The 26,331-nt window shown below is 44.0% G+C and overlaps 1 protein-coding gene across 1 annotated transcript in view; it reads right to left on the bottom strand.

Annotated features, from left to right (window-relative positions):
- Positions 1-14,223: 14,223 nt before the first annotated feature.
- Positions 14,224-26,331, bottom strand: part of IL2RA (interleukin 2 receptor subunit alpha) — a gene marked incomplete at both ends in the record, with an annotated part of 37,003 nt that continues 24,895 nt past the window's right edge. Inside the window, 6 exons of the mRNA XM_080918492.1 lie at positions 14,224-14,294; positions 15,757-15,828; positions 16,566-16,637; positions 18,179-18,394; positions 21,231-21,341; positions 22,450-22,626. Of these exons, the coding sequence (XP_080774618.1) occupies positions 14,224-14,294; positions 15,757-15,828; positions 16,566-16,637; positions 18,179-18,394; positions 21,231-21,341; positions 22,450-22,626 (719 nt within the window). The remainder of the gene's footprint in view (positions 14,295-15,756; positions 15,829-16,565; positions 16,638-18,178; positions 18,395-21,230; positions 21,342-22,449; positions 22,627-26,331) is intronic.

Genomic DNA, 26,331 nt, shown 5'->3' with positions numbered 1-26,331 from the left:
TCTTTCTTTCTTTCTTTCTTTCTTTCTTCTTCCTTCCTTCCTTTCTTTCTTTTTTCTTTTTTTCCTTTCTTCTTTCTGCCTTTCTTTCTTTCATGTATATTTTATTGGATTAAAAAAATTTTACATTACAAATATTATCCCCTTTCCCAGTTTCCCCTCCAGAGCCCCCCTATCCCATTCCTCCTCCCCCTGCTTCTATGAGGGTGTTCCCCCACCCACCCACCCACCCACTCCTGCCTCCTTGCCCTGACATTCCCTCATACTGGGGCATTGAGCCTTCACAGGACCAATGACCTCTCCTCCCACTGATGCTCAACAAGGCCATCCTCTGCTACATATGCAGCTGGAGCCATGGGTCCCTCCATGTGTACTCTTTGGATGCTGGTTTAGTCCCTGGGAGCTCTGGGGGGTCTGGTTGGTTGATATCGTTCTTCTTATGGGGTTGCAATCTCCTTCAGCTCTTTTAGTCCTTTCTCTTATTCCTCCATTGGGGACCTCATGCTCAGTCCAGTGGTTGGCTGTGAGCATCCACATCTGTATTTGTCAGGCTCTGGCAGAGCCTCTCAGGGGACAGCTATATCAGGCTCCTGTCAGCATGCACTTCTTGGCATCCGCAATATTGTCTGGTTTTGGTGGCTATATATGGGCTGGAAATCCAGGTGGGGCAGTCTCTGGATGGCCTTTCCTTCAGTCTCTGTCCCAAACTTTGTCTCCTGTGAATATTGTTATTCCCCCTTCTAAGAAGGACTGAAGCGTCTGCACTTTGGTCTTCCTTCTTCTTGAGCTTCATGCGGTCTGTGAATTGAATCTTGGTGCTACTCCCATGACTAAGCATTCAACTATGTACGCCTATGGGTCCATTTTTATTCAAACCACCACAACTTCTTCATCTGAAGCACTCCTTTCAGTTTCGGGATTACATTATCTGAATGGCGTTTGTGCTAGTTGATTTCTGTGTCAGTTTGACACAAGCTGGAATCACTGGGAACAGAGAATCTCAGCTGAGGAAGTACAAGCCTCTGAGGAGTTTCTTGTTTGATGATTGATATGGGAGGGCTGAACTCACTGTGGGCAATATCATCCCTACACAGGTAGTCCTGGGTGCTATAAGAGAGCGGGCTGGGGGTTGGAGAGATGGCTCAGTAGTTAAGAGCACTGATTGTTCTTCCAGAGGTTCTGAGTTCAATTCCCAGCAATCACGTGGTGGCTCACAACCATCTGTAATGAGATCTGATGCTCTCTTCTAGTGTGTCTGAAGACAGCGAGGGTGTACTCTTATATATAAAAATAAATAACTGAATCTTTGAGAGAGAGAAAGAGAGAGAGAGAGAGAGAGAGAGGGGGGGGGGGGAGAGGGAGAGAGAGAGAGGGCTGATAGATTCATGGGAAGCAAGCCCAGAAGCAGGTCAAAGGGCAATGGGCAATGTGTGGGAATTGTTTCTCTCCTCCTGCCACGTGGATCCCAGGGGTCAAATTCTAGCTGTCAAGTTTGGTGGCAAGTGCCTTCCTTGCTGAGCTGTTTTGCTGATTTGAAAGAAGCATTTCTGTTCATTAGAAAGCCAGCAGTGCCTATTAGAACTTGCTATCCTGCCAACTAGTGGAAGAGGCCATATTTACTACAGATCCAACGAGGAAGCTATAATTTATTGTTTGGAAAAGCTTTAAGTTGATATATATGTTCACTGTACATAATAATGAATTTCATTATGACATTTTAATACATGTATATAAAATGCACTTGGGTCATATTCACTCTCATTACCCTCTTATCCCTCTACTACTGATCCCTTTTCTCATTACAGATAGTTCCCCTTGTATTTCCACACTGTGTGTGTATGTGTCTATGTGTGTATGTGTCTATGTGTGTATGTATGTGTGTACATGTCTGTGTCTATGTGTATATGTATGTGTCTATGTGTGTATGTATGTGTGTATGTGTCTATGTCTGTATGTATGTGTCTATGTGTCTATGTGCATTTGTACATATATATGTATATGTGTATGTATGTGTGTATGTGTCTGTATATATATGTATGTGTATATGTATGTATTTTTGTATATGTGTGTATATGTGTATATATGTGTGTATGTATGTGTGTATGTGTATGTATGTGCATGTGTACATGTATATATATATGTATATGTGTATATATGTGTGTTTGTGTATGTGTCTTATGTGCATTTGTACATATATATGTATGTGTATGTGTGTATATATGTACATGTGTGTATGTGTATATGTGTGTATATGTATGTGTGTATGTGTGTATGTGTATTTATGTGTGTGTACATGTATATATGTATATATGTGTATGTATGTGTATATGTATGTGTATATATGTGTGTGTATGTGTACATATATATGTGTGTATGTGTGTGTGTGTTTGTTACACTCAGAAGCTGTGATTACACACTCATGACCTGTATAGGGCCCACCAACACTCCATCATAGAGGTAAGGGGCTCTCTGAGCATTTATAGACAGCTAATGATTGCTGGGGAAGGGAGAGAGATTTTCTTCAGTGTTGAAACAACTGGTAAGAAGAACGTGTTTCTCAACACTCCACCCAACTCTATCCTCTGGCCCTTACATTCTTTCTTCAAGTTTCTGTTCTATAATCTTACATGAGCCATGGTGGGATAAATGTCCCATTGGTGGCTGATCATTCAACAGTCTCTTTGTCTTCCTCTCTGTCTCTTTCCCTGTCTCTATCTGTCTCTGTCTGTCTCTATCTCTCTCTCTGTCTGTCTGTCTGGTTTTTTTCTATCTCTTTCTTGATAGGTTTCACTGTATAGCCCTGACTATCATGGAACGTACTCTGTAGTCTAGGCTGGCCTAGAACTCACAGAGATCTTCATGCCTCTGCCTCCTAAGTGCTGGAGTAAAGGCATGTTCCAGCAGCACCCAGCTCAACAGTGTCTTATTATCAGAGCTTTGACTAGTTATAAGTCTCGCCAATAACTACTTGTCACTGCAATACAAGAAGCTTCTATGACCAGAGTTGAGCAAATAGTGTCCTATAGGTAGAAACGTAAGTATTCTGGAGACAATTTGACAGGTCATCTTGTCCATTGAGCAAAACAACAGCAGATGCTTCTCTAGTAGAGCCTATGACCTTCTCAGCCTCTGACTTCTGATCAAGTTTACTGAACCAGGCATGAGCTGAATGGAACGGGCCTCAAATCTAATCATAAAGTAGTTGATCATGCCATAGTAATCACGCCCCTGTTGAACCAGTGGGCACATCCTGCCTGCAAAGTCAGCGGTATAACATACAGGATTTATAACTGAGTGAGATTGTTGTTGAGAGTTCTCCCTCCCAGCCTACAGAGCACCTTCTAACGCCATGACAGCTAGCCAGCAAGAAGGAAGAAGCAGCTATACTTTTCCATGTGGGTCCAGAAGTCTGTGTATCAATCACAACCAGCCAGGTGGCCTTCAGTAACAAAAACCTCGCACTTATTTACGGTTTGTAGCCATACAAATGTGTCTTGTATTTGAGCTACACCGTACAAAATTGGCTAACAGTATACATTCTAATCAATCTTCACACCTTGACACACTGATAGAAAAAAACCTTATCTTTAAATTTACCAGGCAAGGAAATCGAAGGGTAGATTAGTTGATGAGGCAGGTATTGTCCCTTTAAGCTTCAGCTTGGGGAATGGATATGTATGCATCTATCAGATTTCTTGGCTAAATCAACTCATGTAGCCTTGCTTGAGCTTAAGAGTGTGGTGAGGGTATGGCCCCCATGTGAACCGCCAAATATGTATGAACATTTATTTGTACCTACTTTGAGATCATATGGTGGATTCTTCTTGTAGCCAATGTATCCCATAAGCTGTCTTTTAGGATTTCTTTGAATTTTTAATTACTAACCATGATTGCCAACTTGATTGCATTTAGAATCACCATGGAAACGCATCTCTGTGTGGGTCTATGAGGATGCTTCTGAGCAGGAAAGATCCACCCTGCATGTTGGCGATACCATTTTATGGGCAAACCAACCACTACCATTCATCTCTGCTTCTGAATTTTTAGATGTGATTTTCTTCTTCCACATTTCTTGTCATAGTTTTATACCAGGATGGGCTGCATTCCCTGGAACAGCAATCCCAGACAAACCCTCTCTTAAGTTGCTTCCTGTTGAGCACTTGACCACAATAACAAATACAGAATTGTAGCAGGTGTTTTTGTCAACCCCAAGACATCTTCAGGGATGGGAATTGTTGGAGAGGAAAGGAAATGGCCACAACTTTCACGTGTGTCCTTTATGGAGCAAAACTATCATGTGTTTTTTTTTTCCAAGCTGGCCCTAGAACCTAGGGTAAGAATCATAGTTTAGAATCAGAGTAGTTAATGTCTGATTCTAAGCCCTTGGTGTCCTTGTTTGAACATTTTTCACCCCAAGTTTATTTCCTTTATCCACTTCAGTAATTTCCTAGATTAATTATTAATTCAATTAGAATTTGGTTTACAATTTGACCTCAGGGCCAAAGATGTCCTGTGATGGAGAGAGAGTAGAGGAGGCAACAGCCGGCATATCTGTGGGTGTCCAGTCAATTCCAGGACAGTGCCTACCTAAAGACCTTCTTTGCTGTGGGCCCATGGCAGGGTCCCTGAGCACTTTCCCCTGAGAGGTATGCCTGCTTGTGCCCTCACATAACCATGCCTTACAAGTTGAGTAGGTAGGAACACTTGGATCTTGTTTGGAAAGAAAAAAATCAGAGGGTCGTCTCCAATTCTCCCTTGTTTTTTCGTAGTCCATTTTGCAGGACTTGTATTCATAGTGGTTGGTCTCAAAACACAGCTAGCCAGTTCTAAGTTCTCAGGCACCAGTTTAACAGGGACTTGGGGATCATAACTGCCTCTCCACCACAACTCACAAAGCATCTTTGTGAGGATGACTGGAGCTTTGGCCCAAACCACTTCCTGTGCATCTATCTCTCTTCTTCCCATCACAGAGAGGCTGTGAAGAGGTAGGAAGGAAGTCAGTTCTGTTGTTTCTTGCTTCCCCATTTTCCTGGTCACACAGGAGGTGGGATGTTTTTCAACCCAGCAGATTAATATATGGTGATTTTAACTCCCCCAGTTCATGCATAGGTGGTGACAAGGGACATGCACACAGTCCAGTTCCTTAGCTCGTTAGCTGAAATACAGAATGTCACTCAGTATCCTGTCATTCTAGCTACAGAGTTTCTGCACGTAGAGTTTCCAAACCTCCATCTTTATATATGTGGGTCAAAGGTTCTCCTCATCTACATTTACCACTAGAGTTCAGGTTTCTCTGGGCTGTTTGCTCAGCATAGGGGGCACAACATACAACTCTAGCTGCAATTTTGGAGGGGAAAAAAAAGGGAGGACCCGAGAGTATTCCAATATTCTGATGTCTGACTCAGATTTTTTTTTTAAAGTCTGGTGTGCCAGAGTGCTCGCCTAACCTGCACTAGGCCCTGTGATTTATTTCCAGCATGGTGTAAGTGGAACATGGTGGTATGTGCCTGTAAGCCCAGCACGCAGGAGGTAGAGACAGAAGGACCAGAAGTTCAAGGGTATTCTTCAATACACAGGAAGTTCAAGGCCCAAGAAAAGCAAGTTAATTGCTGGGTAAGTTGATGCACATATGAAATGCCAGAAAGCTGAAACAGGAAGATTGTAAATTCAAGACTAGCTTGTGCTGCATGGTGAGACGCTGTCTCATAAAAAAAAAAAAAAAAAAAAAAAAAAAAAAAAAAAAAAAAAAACCACCAGATTTGAGGGTTTTTTTTTTTTCTATGTCACCAGTAGTATTAGGTTTATCCAAAGACCAACTTAGCTCCTTGAAGCCTGTATCCCCAAGTTCTGCCTCTAATATATAAGTGTTGGGGAAACAACTGTACTATGGTGTGAGTGTGGAGTTCATAGGATAGGTTAATAAAGTCATGTCTTTATTTCTAAACATATGGAGTTTCAGAGATTGAATTTAGTCATCAGATTTGGCAGCAAGCACCTTTGTTTCCTGATTCATTTCACCGGTCCCTTTCTATGAGGTTTTGACATATGGTCAAGAGACCAGACTGAAAACATCCAAATTCTTAATATTACAGCAGAAGAGGAAATGTATGTTATCCTTCACCCTCGAAGAGTGGAATGGAAATAAGAGGAAGGGCTTTAGAAATCCCAGAAGCAGGGTGGAGAGACGGCCCAGCAGTTAAGAGCACTGACTGCTCTTCCAGAGGTCCTGAGTTCAATTCCCAGAAACCACATGGTGGCTCACAGCTATCTGTAAAGGGATCTGATGCCCTCTTATAGTGTGTCTGAAGACAGCAACAATGTACTCACATTGAAAGGAAGAAAGAAAGAAAGAAAGAAAGAAAGAAAGAAAGAACTCCTAGAAGCTTTCTCTTTCCCATTCATGTCTTACCCAGAAACCCCATGTGATAGAAATGTCTCCATAGGAACTCATACATTTAATCTCAGAAACTTACCTGCTGGAGAGGAACTCTCACGCAGAGAGTCATTTAACACTTGAGTTCATTCTAGGTCAAATGTTGATTCACTCTGTCTGTCTGTCTGTCTGTCTGCCTGTCTGTCTGTCTGGCTCTATTAAAAAATTTTGACGCTAACATTACCATAAGAAAAATTTTGGTATGGGAAGAGGACATGTCCATAGCTGATAACAGTGCAGGTGTTAGTGATGGTTAATTTTGTCCTAACAAGGTCAAAGTCTAGCGGCCTCAACTGAAGTGGCTTTTCCGATCAAAGTACAGTCCAATACAATCAGGCATGTTGCAACTCCTCCCTGGCATCAAACTAATGTCTAGACTTCTTCCACTTTGTCTCTTTGTCAAACTTAAAATGGGCTTCTTGCCATTGGGCTGTTCTGGCTCCCACCACAAGGCCACGTGCCTGCTGGTAAGAAGAACTAAGACAAGAAATGCAACTTAACATTCTCTTCAGGGCACACCCTGGACATCACACACACTGCTTCCACTCCTATGTCTGTGTCCAAAACTTAATTATATGGCCACATGTAGCTGCAAAGGAGGCTGGGAAACGTCGCTAGCTCGGGAGGGAGATGTTCTGTTTTACTTTTCTGTTTCTGGGTAAGAAATGGCTTACTTTAGCTCATACTTCTAGTTCACAATCTATCATTGAGGAAAATCAAGCAGAAACTAAAGCAGAAGCCATGGGAGAACACTGCTTACTCACTGCTCATGCTCAGCCCATTTGTTTATATAACCCAAGTCCTGGTGCCACTCACAGTAGGCTAGGCCTTCCCATACTAATCATCAGCGAGGACAATCTGATCAAGGGGAGTCTTCACCCGAGGTTCCTTCATCCCAGATGTCTCCAGGTTATACCACATTGGCAATATAAGCTACCTAGAACACCAGCAAGATGTGTTCTTTTAAAACATGGAGCTTTGATTACAGTGGAAAGAAGGGAAGAGTAGACATAGGGCGCCATAGAAATTTCTGTCATAAGGATTCATTTTCCATTGCTTTGCATCTCATGCTTGATAATTCCCACATCTCAGCTATACCTGAGTCTGGCTGGGATGTTCACATGAGTCTCCAGACCATCTGAGACTCATGTGAACTGTGAGGTAGAGCTCACCCCTTCTTCCTGTGTTATCTCTGTTGATGATAAACACATGGGGTTCCAGGGATTGAATTTAGTCATCAGACTTGGCAGCAAGCACCAACATCAACAGAGATAACATAGGAAGGAGAGGTGAGATCTACCTCACAGTTTTGGAGGGTAAGGCATAGAGGGGGTACATCTCTGCCACGTTGTGGAACTCCTCACATAGTATCTTCCTGGAGCAGCAGGGAGGAAGACTGGAAGCAAGGCTGGGCTGTCACCCTCAAAGGTTCACCGCCAGTGACCTGTCTCCATAAGTAAAGCCTCACTTCTTAAAGGTTCCAAAACCCAAAGCAGCACTGCTAACTGGTGTTTGACCACAGGAGCCTGTGGGGGGGGGGGGCTCCAAACCACAACAGCTTTGTAGAATCATTTGTCAGACCTTCTTTATGTTGTTAAAAAAATTATTAAAACCATTCGAAACTATTGAGGATCCCCAAAGGCTTTCTTAATGTAAAATAGTATCTACTGATATTATTCATCTAAAACTAAAACCAAGAAAAAATTTAAGATATTATTTATTAATTCTTTTATAAGCAACAAGATAAGTCCATTATATGTTAACACCAGAGTGATGGTATCATGCATATAGCTTCTAGAAAATTCCACTCTACACTTGTGAAGGAGAGTTAAAATAGTTAAATATCTTAGTATTATAAAAAATTGTTATCATAACCCCATCTCCCATAATGAGTAATGGCAATAAAATTCAGTTTAATGGGGTTGTAGCCATGGCTCAGTGGTTAAGAGCACTAACTAGCTGCTTTTTTTTGGAGGACAGGAGTTTAAGTCCCAGCACCTACATGGCAGTTCATAACCACCTGTCCTAGGGAAATTCAACATATTCTTCTGACCTCTCTGGGCACCAGGCACATACATTAAAAATTAATTTTATATAAAAATTATAAGTAAGGCTGTTTTTATGAAGCGGGTGAGGGGTAAGGCAGGGTTTTGCTATGTAGGTGAAGCTGACCACAGACTCACTGTGATCCTCCTGCCTCAGTCTCCTGAGTGCTGGACTTACAGGTGTGTACTGCTACCCACAGCTCTTTAGTAAAATATTAACAATTTTTTTCTTTTCCAAAATTAGTAGCTTCAGATTCTACTTAACTTTCCTCCCTGCTGCACCCCCACAAAAGATTTTGGAAAGGGGAGACCATAGATAGGAGAAGTCTGGCTCATACTTGGTCTTGTGAAAGACTCAAAATGGCTCTGTCTGTCCTTTGAAAGATTTTCATAACATTTTCCAGCCTTTTCAGACACAAAAACTAGAGTGTAGGCTGCTTGTGAATCCCCTAAAAACACTGTGAAATATGAACTTCTGATGACTCATCTGAGAGGAAATTTTATGCAAGAGATAGAACAAGAATGCTCTCAGGAGCCTGGGCATTAAAACCAGTTGCTTTTTGTAGCAGTGGGAGAGGAGGGCACACAAGGATAGCCCAGTGCCTCACAAAGCCGATCTAGAGATCAGCATAAAGACACCACCCCGGGGCTGGAAAGATGCCTGGGGTTAAGAGCACCGTCTGCTCTTCCAGAGGTCCTGAGTTCGATTCCCAGCAACCACACGTTGGCTCACAACTATCTGTAATGAGACCTGGTGCCCTCTTCTGGCCTGCAGGTGTACATCCAGGCAGAACACTGAATCCGTAATAAATCTTAAAAAAAAAAAAAAAAAAAAGACACCACCCAGGAACTTGTGTCAAATTGTACATTTACTGACTCAGAGATGGGTTGGCTCTGCAGTCTGGTGGTCTAGATTGGGGGATTGGAAGGGGTATTATCTGATAATGCCTGGGACGCCCATTCTGTAGTTAATCTTTTGTATACTCACCACCTCTGCTTCCTTCTTTCTTCCTCCCTTCCGTAAACTTGAAAGTATTCGTTTCTTTCCAGTGTTTTCATGATGCATGCCACGTCCGTACCTGCACCTTGTGTGTTCACCTGCAAGTATCAGGTCAGTACAGGCTGAACTGAGAGTACAGTTGACGGCAGTCGTCAAGGAAACCAGCTTCAGGCAAAGCATCCGGTTCCTAGAGTTCATGTCCCGGGACGTTTGCTTCTGCTCCGGGCACTGACCCTCGACACAGTCCTCTGAATATTGACGCTCCAAAGTTCCCACAGCTTCTCCTCTTTGTTTTGATGTGATCTAAAAGTCGGTCTGTCACAGTTTCTGTCCAAACTGAAGCTTCGGTGGAAAGGGGGTTTCCCTCTAGAACTGAGCTGAGAATGGAGCATTCTCGTTGCCAGCCCAGAGTTTTAAGGGCTGGTCGGAAGAACCAGTTGGGCAAACAGAGGTTGAGAAAGGAGCCGGCCATGCTCGTAGCTAGGATGAGCTTGTGAGGGCGGAAAGGAAGAAGGGAAGTGGATGGGTGGGGGATGGGTGGGGACAGGGGAGGAGGAAAGAGGAAGAGGAGGAAGAGGAGGAGGGAGTATTTACATTAGTGCTGGGCTTTACTCGGGCTTCCCTAACTGGGCAGTAACAATGAAGTCAACCTAAAGCTACTTTTTTCCCCCTATATTATATGTTACATGAAAAGTGACCACACCACCCCAGGTCCCCATCAACGCATACACACGAAAACAAAACACACAGAGCACCATTGGGCCCTCTCTCCCAAAGACTTTAGAACGGCTGTGTTGAAATGGTTAAAGCCTATTTTTCAATGGCAGAGTCCAATTTAGTGATGGAGTCGCTGTTTCCCGGTGTGCCGTTATGTCCCGGGACTTCAGTTTTAGAACCGGGGCGGGAATCAAAAGGACACAGGCACACTCAGAGTTGAATGTCTGACTTCTCGGCTTTTGCTTGAGTCTCGCGATTCCCATCAGCTTTCCTCGGGCTCTGACTTTTCTAGTTTGCTAGATGTCTCTTCTACTCTTCCTGCTGGAAGAAGATTAACCCCGTCATAGCCACGCATGCCACGGTATACTAAGAACGACACGGTCTCCGCCCAAACCCGTGTGACCTGAACAGTCTCCCTTGAACCCTGACTGAGATTCTAACTTTGAATTCTACCTCAGAACCTCGTTACCTCCCCACCTGACATAAACCAGCCTCAAGACTTCTGCATCCTTCCAGAAGCCCAGAACTGGCTGTTCACTCAGTCTGTTCTCTGTGCGTTGGCCATTGAACCCAGTATTTTGAGAAAAAGAAGAAAAAGGTCATCTCACAAGACAGTTAACCCCAGGCTGGACGGCAGAGATATAGCGCTGAATGAGTCTGAGCAAGTAGAGGTCTTACTGGACTGTGCTTGTGGCTATCCTCCAAGGAGTGTATTGCTTGAGAACTCCTATCTGAGGAACCCAGGGCCCCTCTCAGACTCATACCTCTCCCTTACTCCCCATTTTTATCCAGCGTTTACCAATCATAGTAATCCGAGAAATTCTTTTCTGTACCCCTTTGTTCATTGCCTCTGTTCAGTCAGATCTACAGTATCACTGTCATCAACCTCCAGGCAGATTGATTCCATCATGATGCAACCAAATTGCCAGCACATTGCCATGGCATGCAGATCACCCAGAAGCCCAGGGTTACTGTTTCTCTCCTAGGTGAGGTGATCTGAGGTGCTGTCACTATCAGCATCATCATCCTATAGCCCAACCTTCTCCCAGACTTTGCCACATGATTTCACACTTCCTAGGGTGCCCCAACTTTCTCTTCCAGGAGCTGTTTCCTGCCTCCTTTTGCCTGACACTTCAGAGGACATCCACTCAGTAAGTAAACTGTCTTTGAATCCCATGTAGATTAAATGTCCTTTCTGTTCACATATCTCCATCTTAGACTTTTAACAAATCTCCACCCCCCCCTTCCTCCCTCCGTCCCTCCTCATCTCCCTTCCTACTTTTTCTTCTATTCTAAGGATTGAACCCAGGGCCTAGAAACCATTCTACTATTGACCTATATCCTCAGCACCACAAAAACATTTCAGTGTTTACTTTTTCTCTTCCAGTCTATTAGTTTCCACTAGCAAGGCATGTTGTGCGTGTCTGTGGTCCATGGGGGGCACCATCCACTTGGCAGTTGTGGACTTTCCCTTATTTGGTCCTATGGAATAATAGCTGCTGAGCTGGAATAAGAGTTGCCATTAAACATGCTGAGTGACTGGTGTGAATTGAGGCATCTTGTTTCTAGCTAGTTTTGCAATGACAGGAATCGTCAATACTTTAATTGTCTACTCAATGAATGTATTTTTGTAGTGAACTTGGAATATGGTTGGTACAGCTAATGAAGTGTGTGTGTGTGTGTGTGTGTGTGTGTGTGTGTGTGTGTTGGATGTGGAAGCCAGAGAACAACTTGAGTGTCATTTCCCAAGAGCCAGCTACACTGGCTTTTAAGACAGGGTCTCTTCCTGGCCTGGAACTTTCCAAGAAGGCTAGGCTGGTTGTCCCATGTCAGCCAGGAATCTGCTGGTCTCTGCCTCTCCCTCTCACAAAGAGCACTGTCCTCTGTTTTTGAGTGTTTTCGTCTTCGAGATACCAAACAAAAAGGTCCATGCCTGGTAGATGCTCACCCTGAACAGGAAGAAGGTCTCACAAGCACCGTGGGCCTAGACTGACAGGTATAGTACATTATGTTTTATCTCCCACAACTCTAGAAAAACACCTTAAGGAAGTAGGTAGGCTGTCGGGGATGTGAGTAATTCCTAGCGCAACAACTATAGGGTATCCTCGTTTGGACCGCAATGACTTCTGCTTCTTGTTCCATTTGAGGAAAATTAGGAGTAGACCACATGAAATAAGATTCCCATCCATTGGGTATGTTATTAAATATAACATGTTATTTAAGAGTACCAGGGCTGCCAGAACCTGCTCTGGCAGGAGTGGCACACCCTGGACATCTTGATTGTCAATTTAACACAACCTGAAGTTACTAGAAGGGAATGTCAATGAGGCATTACCTAGATTAGGTTGTCTGTGAGCATGTGTGTAGGGAGTTGTCTTCATTACTGCAATCGACGTGGGAAGACCCAATCTAAATGGGTTTGGGGCCTAGACTGTATAGAAAGGGGAAATGAGCTGGGCACGAGTGTGCAGGTGAATTCATTGCTCCCTACTTTCGATGGAGGTGTGATAGGAGTAACTTCTTCAGGTTCCAGCCACCTTAGCTGCCACGAGAGGGTGCACTGCATCCTGGACGTGCAGGTCAGATAAGCCCCTCCTCTCTTAGGTTGCTTCTGTCGGAGTATTTTATCACACCCACAGAAGACAGAACACCTCACACAGTTGGCTCTAATGAGGATGGATTTGGCTTTTCTCAAGATGGCTTTACATTCCTAACACTCTCTCTCTCTCTCTCTCTCTCTCTCTCTCTCTCTCTCTCTGTGTGTGTGTGTGTGTGTGTGTGTGTGTGTTTATGAGATCCCATGTAGCCCAGGATGACCTCGAGTTTTGGATTTCCCTGCTTCTGCCTCCTGAGTTCTGAGATTAGAGGTGTATGCCACCATACCTGGTTTCTTATGGTGCTGAGATCAAGCCCAGGCTTGGTGAGCATGCTCAGCACCCTCTCTACCAACTGAACTACAGATCCCTCAGCATGTTATTGCTTCCTTTATTTTGAGACAGGTCTCACCATGGAGCTGAGGCTGACATGCGATTTCCTATGCAACCTGACTGCTCTCAAACTCAAAATCATGATCTTCCTGCCTTCAGCTCTTGAGTGCTGAGAGCAATGAAGGTAGTGCCATACACAGTCTTCCCCACCCTGCATTGTGTGTGTGCATGTGGGAGAGATTTCTGGTTTCCATCCCACACAAAACTTCTTACTAAATCAAGGCTTGAATTTTGTGTATCCTTAAGAAGACATTATATGAGCCCTGGTAGATATTACTAACCAAGATTCTTAGAGCCTAAAACTGGAAGGAACTCCAAGACAGGTAGACACACACACAGACAGAATACAGAGCTTCCCCTGCTCTTGCTGTTCCGGGGCTCTCCACTGTATTTAACACTAAATGCTAAAACTGTTTTGAAAGCCTCATGAATACCCAGAAACCTTCATCCATATCATCAAGCCTGGTCTACCCACGGTTCCTGTCCCCTCTCTCCATCCCTTGCTACCCCCCATGCTGGTTTCTAGTGGAGGATTGGCAGAGCTGGAGAAAGGGCAGGATTTTATGATCTGTTCCGCAACATTGGTAAACCTTGATGGATGGGTAGCAAGGTGGAAAATATCTACACATGACTAAAACTCTTGCTATCTGCACATTCGGGAAGTCTAGGTTTTCCTAATCTTCAAACAACACAGATCTCTGAGAGCCAGGCTGATGTTTGCTAATGTAACCGGCTCAGAACTGGGCATCCATGTTCGGTAAGGGTATGTGTGCCATGGAGCAAATGTATGTAGAGGATAGAGGCCAACCTAGAGTATTGTTCCTTAGGAAACTGTTCACATTATTTTTGAAATAGGGTCTCCTAATGAACCTGGAGTCCACCAGTTTCTCTAGGCTGGCTAGTCAGAGGGTATGTGGGATCCACCTCTGCATTTCCCTCAGCTCTGGAATTATAGTTATAGGTAGGGCTTCAAGTTCTAGGCTACGTTTATGCTACCGGTTCAGGGACCAGACATTGGGGTGCTAGGTCCTTCCAGTGTTGGACTCACCGTCTATGTTGCCAGGTGAGCCCACTCAGGAGGAGGATGCTGATGAGAAGGAAGATGCAGCTGGCCACTGTCAAGAGAGAAAGGGAGTTCAGGTTGGGGTCATGCTTTGGGGAGGCACAGGGTAGGGAGTTGGGTCCATAGAGCGGGTGAGAAAAATCCCAAGATGGGCAAGGACCTCCTGAACACCTGGGGTCTACAGTGTCTTCTTTCTTTCCTCCTCCCCCTGGGGATTTCTTAAAAGAGGCTGGTACTTGTCCTCTGGACAGTCCAGCTCCACCTGAGGAAGCCCCAGAGGACAGTCCTCACTAGCAGCATCTTTCATGAAGGAAATGCTGAAACAAGATAAGAAATCCTAAGCACACTGATTATCTCCTGGAAGTGTACCCACTTCCCAAATGCCGACTCAAGAAGCGTATTCAGTGGTCCAGGATGTGCAGCTCTGGGGCCTGTCTTTGCCTCCTACCAGGAATATCTGAGGTGCTTATAGACAATATTTTTTTCTCTCCCTGGATCTTTGCTTTGTCCTTTACTGAAGTTTGGTGAGGGGGTTATTGTTCTTGAAGATACGTGTGGAAGAAACTGCTTTTGGGCGATTTATGGTTTAACTCTGATGATGCTCTTGGTTTATGTTGATTGACAGGTTCTAGAGTCTCATTAGAGATAAATCTCTGGGCATGTCTGTGAGAGGTTATCCAGGTTAGGTTAAATAGAGTTAGGAAGACCTGCTCTAAAATTGGGGCTCCCTTTCATGGGCTCTGTGAAAAGGAGGGTAAGCTGAGCATACCCTTTTATTTCTCTCTCTCTCTCTCTCTCTCTCTCTCTCTCTCTCTCTCTCTCTCTCTCTTTGAAACAGGGTCTCACTGTGCCATTCTGGCTGTCCTGGAATTCACTATGCAGACCAGACTGGCCTCTGCCTTCCAAGTGCTGGGATTAAAGGTGTGTACCATGATACTTAGTTTTTCTCTGATTCTTTTCTTTTTTTTTAAATTGATTTTTAAAAAAGATTTATTTATTTTATGTATGTGGGTACACTGTCACCGTCTTCAGACACACACCAGAAGAGGGCATCAGATCCTCATTACAGATGGTTGTGAGCCACCAGGTGGTTGCTGGGATTTGAACTCAGGATCTCTGGAAGAGCAATCAGTGATCTTAACCACTGAGCCATCCATCTCTCTGGCCCCTTTTCTCTGTTTCTTGACCACAGATGCACTGTGATCAGCTGCTCTGTCTCCTGCTGTCACGGGTTCCCCATAGTGATGGACTGGATCCCGGAACTGTGAGTCAGAATAAACCTTTCTTCCCTTCTGTCTGTTTTGTCAGGCCTTTGGTCACAGCAACACAAAAGGTAGCTGACACAACTCCCAACATACTACAACTGATGCATGAGGTTCTGAGCAGTGATGGCAATTAATGTCATCTTCTACTCTTAGAAACATCCGTGAAAGAAGGGGTTATTTCAACCAGCCGAACTATCCACGTCTTGGCATGCTGCCCCATTTGTCCATGAATGGAATGACCTGGCCCACCTGCTACCTGGTACTCCACTGTGAGCACCAATGTCTCCATAGTTGCAGTTGCTTCTGTGAGTTGTGGGGAGTCTGTGGAAAAGAGAGACAAGGAGATACTTATTTTATGGCAAGCATAGGACTGCATGAGGCTGGGAGAGGAGGGGCTTCCTGGTAGGTTAGTCACTCAGATTAGGGGAAGGGATGTGAGGGGCCAGGTAAGCAGAGTCTGTCTGGAGACCTCGACCTCTGTCTTGTGGTTTCTCCTTCTTTAGAGTGTTTGTGTGTATGTGGAGAGGGTGTACACATTTGTGTGTGTGCACATGTGTGTGTGCACACATGTGTGCAAGTGCCCATGCATCATATGTGCCTATGGAGGCCAGAGGTCGACATCAGATGTCCTTTTTAATTGGTTACCTTATTTTTTGACACCCCTACAGACCCTGAAGCTCACTGGCCCAGCTACACTAGCTGATGGCGAGCAAGCTGCAGAGGCCATCATGTCCCTGCCTCCCCAGTGCTAGAATTACAGGTAATCACTGCCTTACATAGCTTTTTAAAAAGCTGAGCGTGGTCTCTGAGAGATCAAACTCAGGTCCTCATGCTTTGCATGACAAGCACCTTAGCAACTGAGCCATCTTCCCAGACTGCCTTGGGTTGATCACATTGCTATGGTCATATTGCTTTGGAGAAGGTAGCAACTAGGGCTGGCTTTCCCTCCTCTTCGTATTCATCTCGTGAGAGGCCATTCAAGAACCTCATAGCCACTCATAGCCACTGTCTGCCCCTGCCTGGTGGCCAAATCCTGTTTGTGGAAGTTCTCTCCATACCTGTGGTGGTGATGGGACAGGGAGTCTCCCTCTCTGGAAAAGAATCCCTGCTTCCTTGAGATTCTTCACTAGCTGCAGAAGAAAGAAAGCAATGTATTTGGAACCAAGATCCTAATGCCTTCCTCCCCCCACCATCTGGGGCTCCTGGCCCTAGATATACCTGCTAAGGCATGGCACCTTCTTGGAGCATGTCTCTTGGACAGCTCCACACCAGGGGAACTAATAGCGTTAATGAGCCATAGAAAAGCATGTAAAGGGGAATTCTAACCCAGACAGAGACTATCTATGGAACTGTGGACAAGTATCTCTCCAGGCTTTGAACTCAGCCCTAGATTCCATTCTTGACTTGGAAATGGGGTCAGAATAACACACACACACACACACACACACACACACACACACAGAGAGAGAGAGGGGGGGGGGATAGAGAGAGAGAGAGAACAACCACCATGACCAAATGGAACTTTGACAGTTCCTTTGTGATCGGTGACTCAGAGTGCTGGCTAGTTTTACATCAACTTGACATAGGCTAGAGCAATTGAAGAAGAGGGAACCTCAGTTGAGAAAATGCTACCATAACACTAAGCTGCATTTTCTTAATAACTGACTGATGTGGGAGAGCTCAGCCCATTGCTGGTGGGGCAACCCCGAGCTGCTGGTCCTGGGTTCTATAAGAACAGGCTGAGCAAACTGCAAGGAGCAAGTCAATAAGCAGCACCCCTCCATGGCCCTGGTATTAATTCCTGCCTCCAGGTTTCTGCCCTGTTTCCTGACTTCCTTCTATTGTAAATAATGATGTGGAAACATAAGTCCCTTCCTCCCCAAGTTGCTTTTGATCATGGTGTTTTATCACAGCAATAGTAGCCCTAAGTCAGACACCCAGGGTCTTGCCATTCCACATCTTTCAAGGAATATTATTGTCATGCCCTGGCCATGAGGGTGACTCACTGGAGGCAAGTTATGAGGAGCAAAGGGCACCCCAAGAGAACCACGGAGCAAGTCATGAAATGTGACAGATGGCAATAAGCAAAGAAACCAGGAAAACTCATGAGACAATATGAGCAGCTTTTGATTATGGAAGTAGGAAGATTTCAAACAAAGATGGCTGAAGACCTCTGTGCAGGCAGGTTGTATGTGAGCAGGACCGGGTATGTGAAAACACATGCTAAAGCAAACCACTTCCTACATACTTTCACTTCTCATTGAAGATCAGGGGAAACCTTTACAAGGGACTGTAATGACAATGGAGCACTGTACCCATGACATAAATACAAAGAAGAGACATGTGGGTGGGACGCTGAACTTTCCCTCGTGAACTATGGCATATCTTAGCCATTGGGAAGAAGCTGTGAAGGCCCAGGCTTGGCTAGACACAGGCTGTTACTAAGAGACAGCATCCTGTATAGTTTGGAGCACTGGAGATAGCCTCATTTCCCTGCCTTTTACCATCTCTATTTAGAGTAAAGGGGACCTCAGGACTTCATGTGTTCTGTGTTTTAAAAGGTGAGACCCAGAGGGTCAAGGGGCTTTCCCAAGGTCCCAGGGCAGTGTGGAGTCTCACCTTGGTCCAGATGAGGAAAAAACGGGATGGACACAAGAAAGGAACAACCTACCCAGAAATTGATGGTGTACTCGTTCATCTACACACGTGAGCCGGGGCTGAGTCCACTCTGTCTTCCCACACATCATCTTGCAGACGCTGGTAGCAGGACTTCTCTGTAGAGCCTTGTATCCTTGAACACACGCATAGTGAACTCTTTGTCCTTCCATGAAATGATAGATTCTCTTGCTATCTTCATGTTCCCATGGAGGAGGCTCCCTGCAGTGACCTGGACGAGGGAGAGAATTCTGAAGGCAAGTTTGGGAAGGCACAGGGAGCGCCTCTAGGTTACCTCATGCACCCAGAGCAACTCTAGTGGCTAAAACTGGACCTTGGTTCTTATTTGTTTCGCTCTTTCACCGGACCTTCAAGTGTTGACAGAATCCAGCTGTCAGAAATGTAGGCATCGTAAGACGGCATGGAACCCAGGGTTGTGCAGCTGTTTCCTCTGAGTTGGAATATTCCCTCACGGAGGAAGGCTCCTTAAGACTCAGAAAAGATAAACAAACCTCCACAGATGTGAAGATGCTCTGGCACCTCACCACCTCTTCCTTCGCTGTTACATAAGCAGTTATAATACGTGAGGGAAAAGAGACTCAGACTATTGGAGCCTTCTGCCAGTCCTGCAAGGAGCTCTGGTGATACAGTCATCAAGGGTTTTCATCCATGCTGGGATTTCAACCATGCAGCTGGATTTGAGTTATCCATGCTCCCAAGAGTTAGCCCAATGAATTCATTGGTTCATTACATGATACTTGGGTGGAATCAGTTTTTTTTTTTTTTTTTTTTTTTAGTTTGAGGTCAGTGCTCTATCACTGTTTGTTCAGGTCTCCCCAGGAAAAGTCACATGATCATCACTCCTGCCAGGGTCTGATAGTTGATTAGTTGAGAAAGACATAGGTAGGTGGACCGGCAGTGGGGGCGGCAGGTGATGAGGGGATACTTGCTGAGAGCACGGGGTGGGGGTGAGCTTTTCATTTGACCCACGCCACAAAGACCCTGAAGGTTTTTGGAAGATAAGCGAGCAAGGTTCTCAGCTAAGAGACGCAGCAAGATGGAGCATACGGACAGATGTCTCTGTACGGAAACTGAGTACGTGAGGAAGAACAAATCTGAGTGGCGGTTAGTCAGCCTGAGACTTGGGGGAGTTGACCAAGGTTAAAGCTAATGTCTGCAGGAGGCAGCCACTGAGAGGATATCATGACAGAGAGAAACGGATCGTGATCTTTGATTCAACCACAGCTGGAGCGTGACTCACACTGACCCTGTCAAGCCCCTAGACCCAGCAACTTCACACTCAATGGGATGAACCCAGGCTTGGCAGGACTTCGGCCCCAGAGATCATGACCTATTCTAAATTAATCTTGGAATTCCCTACCAATGGCCCTCCATTTAATTAGGCAGAACTATATATGCCGTCAAACTCTGGATCATAATTATTCATAGGTTTAGAACTTTCAAGATTTTCAAAACACCCAAGTACCCAAAAACAATCCACCAAAGAACTACATACAAGCTCTCTTCCCCCACAGGAAGCTGGGTGTTCCTGACCTGAGCCATTTTCTGTTACACTGCACTTTGCAAAACAGCACAGGGGCTGAGCTTTAGTCTCAGAACAAATTATTATTTTTAAATCGAGAAAGACCACAGTTGGCAGAACCCATTTGAAGTCTATCTTTTTCTTTAGACTCTAAACTATGACAATTTATGAAAACATCCCTCAGCTAGAAACAGCTTGTCTTCTTCTTCTTCTTCTTCTTCTTCTTCTTCTTCTTCTTCTTCTTCTTCTTCTTCTTCTTCTTCTTCTTCTTCTTCTCTCTCTCTCTCTCTCTCTCTCTCTCTCTCTCTCTCTCTCTCTCTGTTTTGGGGCTGAAGAGGGTATCATACAGTTCTGGATGGCCTTGAACTTCTCATCCTCCCACCTCTGCTCCCCAAATGCTAGGATCACAGACATGTACAAGTCCACACAGTTTATCTGATTGTCTCTTGAGTAAGAACAAATATTGACACCCCACCAACAGAGACCTTTTGGTAACTGCAGAGTTTGGCACCGGTTCCCAGCAGAGCAGAACAAACATTAAATGTATTTGAGAACACTATTCCAGGATGGAGCTGGGGGAGGAAAGGGGCTGAAAATATCACACTGCAATAATGCTTCTAGAGTGGACTTTACACACATGCACGCACGCACGCGCACACACACACACACTACTGGACACTGTGAGTAGATTTCAAGTAGTTAAAAATAAGCTCTCAGAAGAAAGAGAGACCAGAGGTCTTGTCTTCACCCTGTTATGACTTCTGCTAACCCATTTCAAGGCTCTGTGTCTTAGTTTCATTGGTGATCAAGAACTTCTTCCTGCTCTCCAATTCATTCAGCCATGGATTCAAATGGGATTGTACAGGATATAATAAAGTTCTTTATAAGGTTATAACTTTATCATAAGACTATGGGGTCTTCTTATGGCTCACTGTTTCCTGCAAATCTCAGGTCTAACACTAGCAATCTCTCTTTCTTCCTGACATTGTGGCTTCATTTAAGTATAATCATTTCATCCAGGAAAGTGTGGGCAGACATTGAGCCTACTCGTCCACACCCCATTAAGTAGTGAATACATGTCTGGGGTTATCCATTTTACAACTGTTCTGTAAAAGGCAAATTTCTATCATTGGTTCTGCTTGAAGTTCATTGGTTTGTGCTTAAGAGAAAATAGGAGGGATTCGTAAGGGCAGGGACCTTGGTCTACTCAACTGCTTTCTTCTGTGGGCAGAGCCTAGATTGCACATATTCCCAGCACATGGTTTTGAACTGAATGGAGTCTGTAGGAGTTGAATTCTTTGCTTCCAAACCATAGCCTATGTTACTATCAGAAAGGGTGGCATGAACTGCTAAGCACCGTATCTGCCAACAATTGGCAGCGTTGTCACGTGCATGGAATTCTGGGAGGAGGAGAATGAGTTGCACCTGCCTGCTGAGAGCAGGACTAATCTCCCTCCTTTGGCTCATCCTTTCTGTGTAACCAAAGGCCAGTTCCCTGGAGCCAGGTAGAGGATAGTTGTCTTACCTGCAAAGTTCTCTCGGTGCACAGACTGTGTTGATTTCTGGACGTCTGTGGTTTGTTGCTCTTTCTGGTCTTCAGGTTGAGGTGTAACTTGCTCTCTTGAATTGTCATGGGCTAAAGAATTTGGGAGAAATGAGGCAAATAAATTCCCAAATGCTCAGAAATAGAAAAGGCTATCTGTGCGGTCATTTACCCTGGGACACCTCTCTGGTGCCCAGGGATGTATCTGTGCTGGGTGTGCAAAGATAAACAAACAAGGCCTCCCTTGTGTAGGGCTTGTGGGACCTTGTTACCAGACAGGCATGAGAAATGGCAAGCTTGAATGAGCTCAAACCCTGGGAATCTCAAAATTGTGAAGGGCAGGAGTGGAGCCAGTCCCTGCCTGTTTCTACCTGCTCTGGAATATGTAACCATGACACCCCACTGAGGTCCATGTGCACGGGGTCCCTAGCACAGACACCTGGAATTCTTCTCCTTGCTAATGAGGTGTCTAGGTATTCCTGAGCCATTGGGCAATGAGCTTCCCTTCCTGGGTATTCCTTCCCACAAAAGGAGGAAGCCCCACTGGCTCACCCTGAATAAAAAGTATGTAGTCACTTCTACCGTCAAATAAACCAGTGTAAACAAGCAAGGATCATCTCCCTGGTCTTAAAGAGCAGTGCCCAAATCTCCCGAAGAAGGTTTTCTCTCTTCCAGACCCTCCATACTCCTGACACTCTGAATCAAACCAGGTTCTGCCTGTCTCACAAATAAGTAAAGCAAATGTAGAATAAATGTTTTTTTAATAACACACACACACACACACACACACACACACACACACACACATGAGACAGAGATCTCACTATTTGGTCCTGATTTTCCTGGAGCTCACATTATAGACCAGGCTGGCTTCAAACTCACAGAGATCCACCTGCCTCTGGCTGCTGAGTGCCGGGTTTAAAGACCTGTGCTACCGCCTTCAGCTCAGCTAGGAGGGAATTTTTTTCAGTCAACAGCACAGCCATGGAATCTATCAGATTGACTCAGGTTTAGTCAAGAACTTAGCAAGCCTAGTTCCTAGACCAAGTAGACTTCATTAAATAACATTAGATGAGTAGATGTTACAGAAGCCTTTGAAATCTGTTATACACAGAGTTGGCCACCATTTTGGGGGGAGCTGAAGTCTGTCTCCTTTTATCTCTAGTTCCTTTCCCACCCAGGTTACAAAGGGGACACTTACAGTTGCTTGTGCACTGACATTTGTTGCTCCAGGAGTTTCCTAAACAAACTATATAGATCAGCTCGCTTGGTCTTCGGAAACCTCTCTTGCATTCACAGTTTAGGATGGTGCCATTCTTGTAGGAGAGGGCTTTGAATGTGGCATTGGGGACCTCTGGTGGGTCAGACAGACACATCTCTGCAAAGGCAAGAAGAATGTTGGTGACACATGAGTTTGATTGTGCAGTAGCTTGCTCACACATTTCGTCTCTATATTTAAGGATTGGTATGTATTCCACTGCCTCAGAAGTTCACACTGTGGTTCCTGTCCTGGTTGGGTTTTACACCAGTTGGTCACAGGATAGTCATTTGAGACAAGGGAACCCCAATTGGGAAAACACTTCCATAAGATGTAGGCCAGTAGTGTGCTTTCTTAATCAATGATTGATAGAAGAGGACCCAGCCCATTGTGTGTGGTACCACCCTGGGCTGGTGGTCTGGGTGCTATAAGAAAGCAGGCTGAGCAACCCATAAAGAGCAAGTCAGTAAGCAGCATTACTCCATGGCCTCTGGATCAGCTCCTGTCTCCAAGGTTCTGTTCTGTTTGTTTGAGTTCCTGACCTGATTTTTCTCAGTGATGAAGTAGAGGTTTAAGCCAGGTGAACTCTCTCCTGACCGAGTTGCTTTTGGCCATAGTGACCCTACCTAAAATACGTCCTTAGAAATCTTTGTATTACAGATGCTTCTATTAGCAACTGCACAGATGTCTAAATGATCTACGTGCTGAGAGTGGGAGGCTGTTGGATGCTTAGCTCCTAAGTGTGGCATCTAGACCACTCCCTCCAGGTTTACAAAAATCCCACTAGCACACTTGTATTGCACATTAAAAGTAAGAATACAGCTAAGTACGAAATGCTAAGCCCCAGGGAAGTTATATTAGTCAAAAACAGGAATCTATTAGAAACAATGAAGGGTGTGAGTAAGTATATATTTGTGAGAAAGTTCTAGATTTTTTTCGAAAGAATTGTTTAAAATAAAACAATAACACTGTGTGGTAGGCCTTCTATTTATTTTAATTGTGCGTGTTGGAGGGGTAGGGGGTTGGGGAGGGTGAGCACATGAGTGCAGTTCTCTTAGAGACCAGAAGAGGGCGTGAGATCTCCAGAGACAGAGGTGACTGTGAGCTGCACAGTGTTGGTGCCTGAAACTAAACTCAGAACTTCTGGAAGAGCGGTATGCATTCTTAACCACTGAGCCAACTTGCCAGTCCCTACAGGATAGATCTGGACACCTATGTAAATGTTAAACATGTGACAACTTTGGCAAGAAAGTTGATGTTGATGGGCCTTTAGCTTTTTTGATTTTTCTAGCATGTCTAAAATGATACAATGCTAACTAAATAGAACATAGAAAATTACAAATGAATAGTAAGTATTTCCAGGGAAGGCATCCAAAATGAAATAGTACTGGAAGCACACATAAAACAGTAACAGAATAAATTAAACAGAACATTCCAATATGTATTAAATATATATCTGTTTAGCCAAAATGAAGAAGCATAAAGAAATAAAAATGCAAATGGGGCAGCTAGGAAACAGCAAGAAGGCAGATGCCAAGATCAAACCATTACCAGTGATTACATTAAACATAAATGAACAGTTTTTTTTTCTAAAATAGGAGCTTTCAGACTACAACAAACAGCAGGGTTCAACTGCATGCTGTCTATAGAAGAAAATGTTTAAATATAAAAACCAAAATAAATTGAGTGAGAGAATAGAAAAAGATATGCAGAGATGAGCATAAGAAAGCTGATATGACTATGTTACTATCAGAAAGCAGTTTCATGGGAAGGGACATGTCACATAGCTAAAATGCCTCTTCCCATCAAAGTCCCAAGAATTCTACATAATGGCATATGTGGCCACCTCAAATCGCATGTCATAAGTGTATACGGAGCTAATTAAACAAGACCTAAAGTTAATTGAATTTACACAACAGATCATAAACTACTCAAGAATAAATTCACCCAAACCTGCAAGAAGACAGGAATTGAAAATGGCAAAGGTATTTCTGCTGAGAAAGTTTTCGAGACGTAAATAGAGAAACATACAATATTTATAAGTTGAAAGATTGAGTTTTTAAAAAACATGTCAGCTTACCTCCAATTCATCGGTTCAATGCACATTTTAGTAAAATTGGAAAGTTGTTTGCAAAGTTCCTTGGAAGTGTCTAAGACAATTGTAAAATGAAGTGTATGCTTGTAGACTCCTAACAAATCTGTTACCAAGACCATCAATAAAGCTAGTCACTAATACAGCAAGCGACCAGAATAAAACAAGTACAGCAACAGAATGTAAGTTCTAGAAACCCATGAATATTTAATTACTACTCCCCCTCTATTTGCCAAAGCAATTCCACAAAAAGAGAAAAACATTCTCAATACATACTCTTGAGTCATGTGGATAAATGTGTAAAGGAAAAGAAATTCCTTCCGTAGATAAAACTTATTTTTCCTCCATATTAAGAACACACACACACACACACACACACACACACACACACACACACACACATCTTACACACAAGCATTGGATTAAAACTGTAAAGCTCCTAGAAGGAAATAAAGGCAAACAGCTTTAGAAGTTATAGATAGGTAAAAGATTTCTTAGGACACAACATGCACCAAGTATAATAGCAAATCAGGGCTGGAGAGATGGCTCAGTGGCTGAGAATGCTTGCTGCTTGTGCAGAAGATCTGTGTTCTGTTCTCAGCTGCCTGAACCAAGCAGCTCACAAGCACCTGTAACCCCAGCTTCAGTGGGCCCACCCTCCCACTCCTGCCTCCAGATTAAAATTTTTATAAAGGAAAAAAAATACAAAAGTATAAGCTAACCTAAATTTCAGGGGGAAATGGAGAAGGCATGGCAAACTATGAGAAAACTATCTATAATGTATATATGACCGTCTTTCTCCCCAGAATAAAGACCTACATTGAAACTCTAAAGGGCAAACGACTCGGCGGCAGAACAAACACTTGAAGAGTCGTGTTTCCATGGAAACATATGATCATCAAAAGGACACAAACTCAAGTGGCCCCCACTGAGCTGTTAAGAAAACGCAGGGGCTGGAGAGAGAGATGGGCAGGTTTAGTGTGCTTGACAACCAAATCCGATGGCCCGAGTTCAATCGACAGATCCAAGGAGAAAGGAGAAAACCCACTCCTGAACATTGTTCCCTGACCTTAACACCTGTGTGCTTATGCACTTCATACACATGCAAATATATTTTTAAAAGAAAAAGAAACACCATGAAATTGCCCATTAGGATGGGTGAAATGAAAGAAAAAAAAAATAAAGAAGACAGAAAACCCCACTAAATGTTAAATGTGAAGGGAACCAGAGCTGCTGGAATTCTTTTACATAGCATTGAGACCACAAGATAAAATTACTCGGGCAAACTGTTTAAGGCAGCAGTTCTTAACCTGTGGGTTGTGACCCATTTGGCAAGCCTCTAGCTCCAAAAATATTTACATGCCAATTCATAACAGTAGCAAAATGACAGTTCTGAAGTAGCAATTAAACAATTTTTTTGGGTGGGTGTCACCAAAACATGAGGGACCGGGTTAAAGGGTCACGGCATTAGGAAGGTTGAGAATCACTGGTTTAAGGTATTTAAAAATGGGAATTGGCTAAGGAATTAAGAGCTGGTACTATTGCAGAGGATGGAGATTTGGTTTCTAGAACACACACTGTGGTTTGAAACTCTCTGTAACCCAACGCTGTCTCCTGTCCTCTGTAAGTACCAGGCATGAGTATGATATATATACATTCATGTGGGGAAAATACTCATAAGCACAACATAAATCTAAAAAATAAAGGATATACTTCAAATATTGTTAAATATA

Source organism: Micromys minutus, assembly GCF_963924665.1.
Source record: "Micromys minutus genome assembly, chromosome: 6".
Taxonomy (NCBI): domain Eukaryota; kingdom Metazoa; phylum Chordata; class Mammalia; order Rodentia; family Muridae; genus Micromys; species Micromys minutus.
This window is presented reverse-complemented; position numbering and strand designations above follow the sequence as displayed.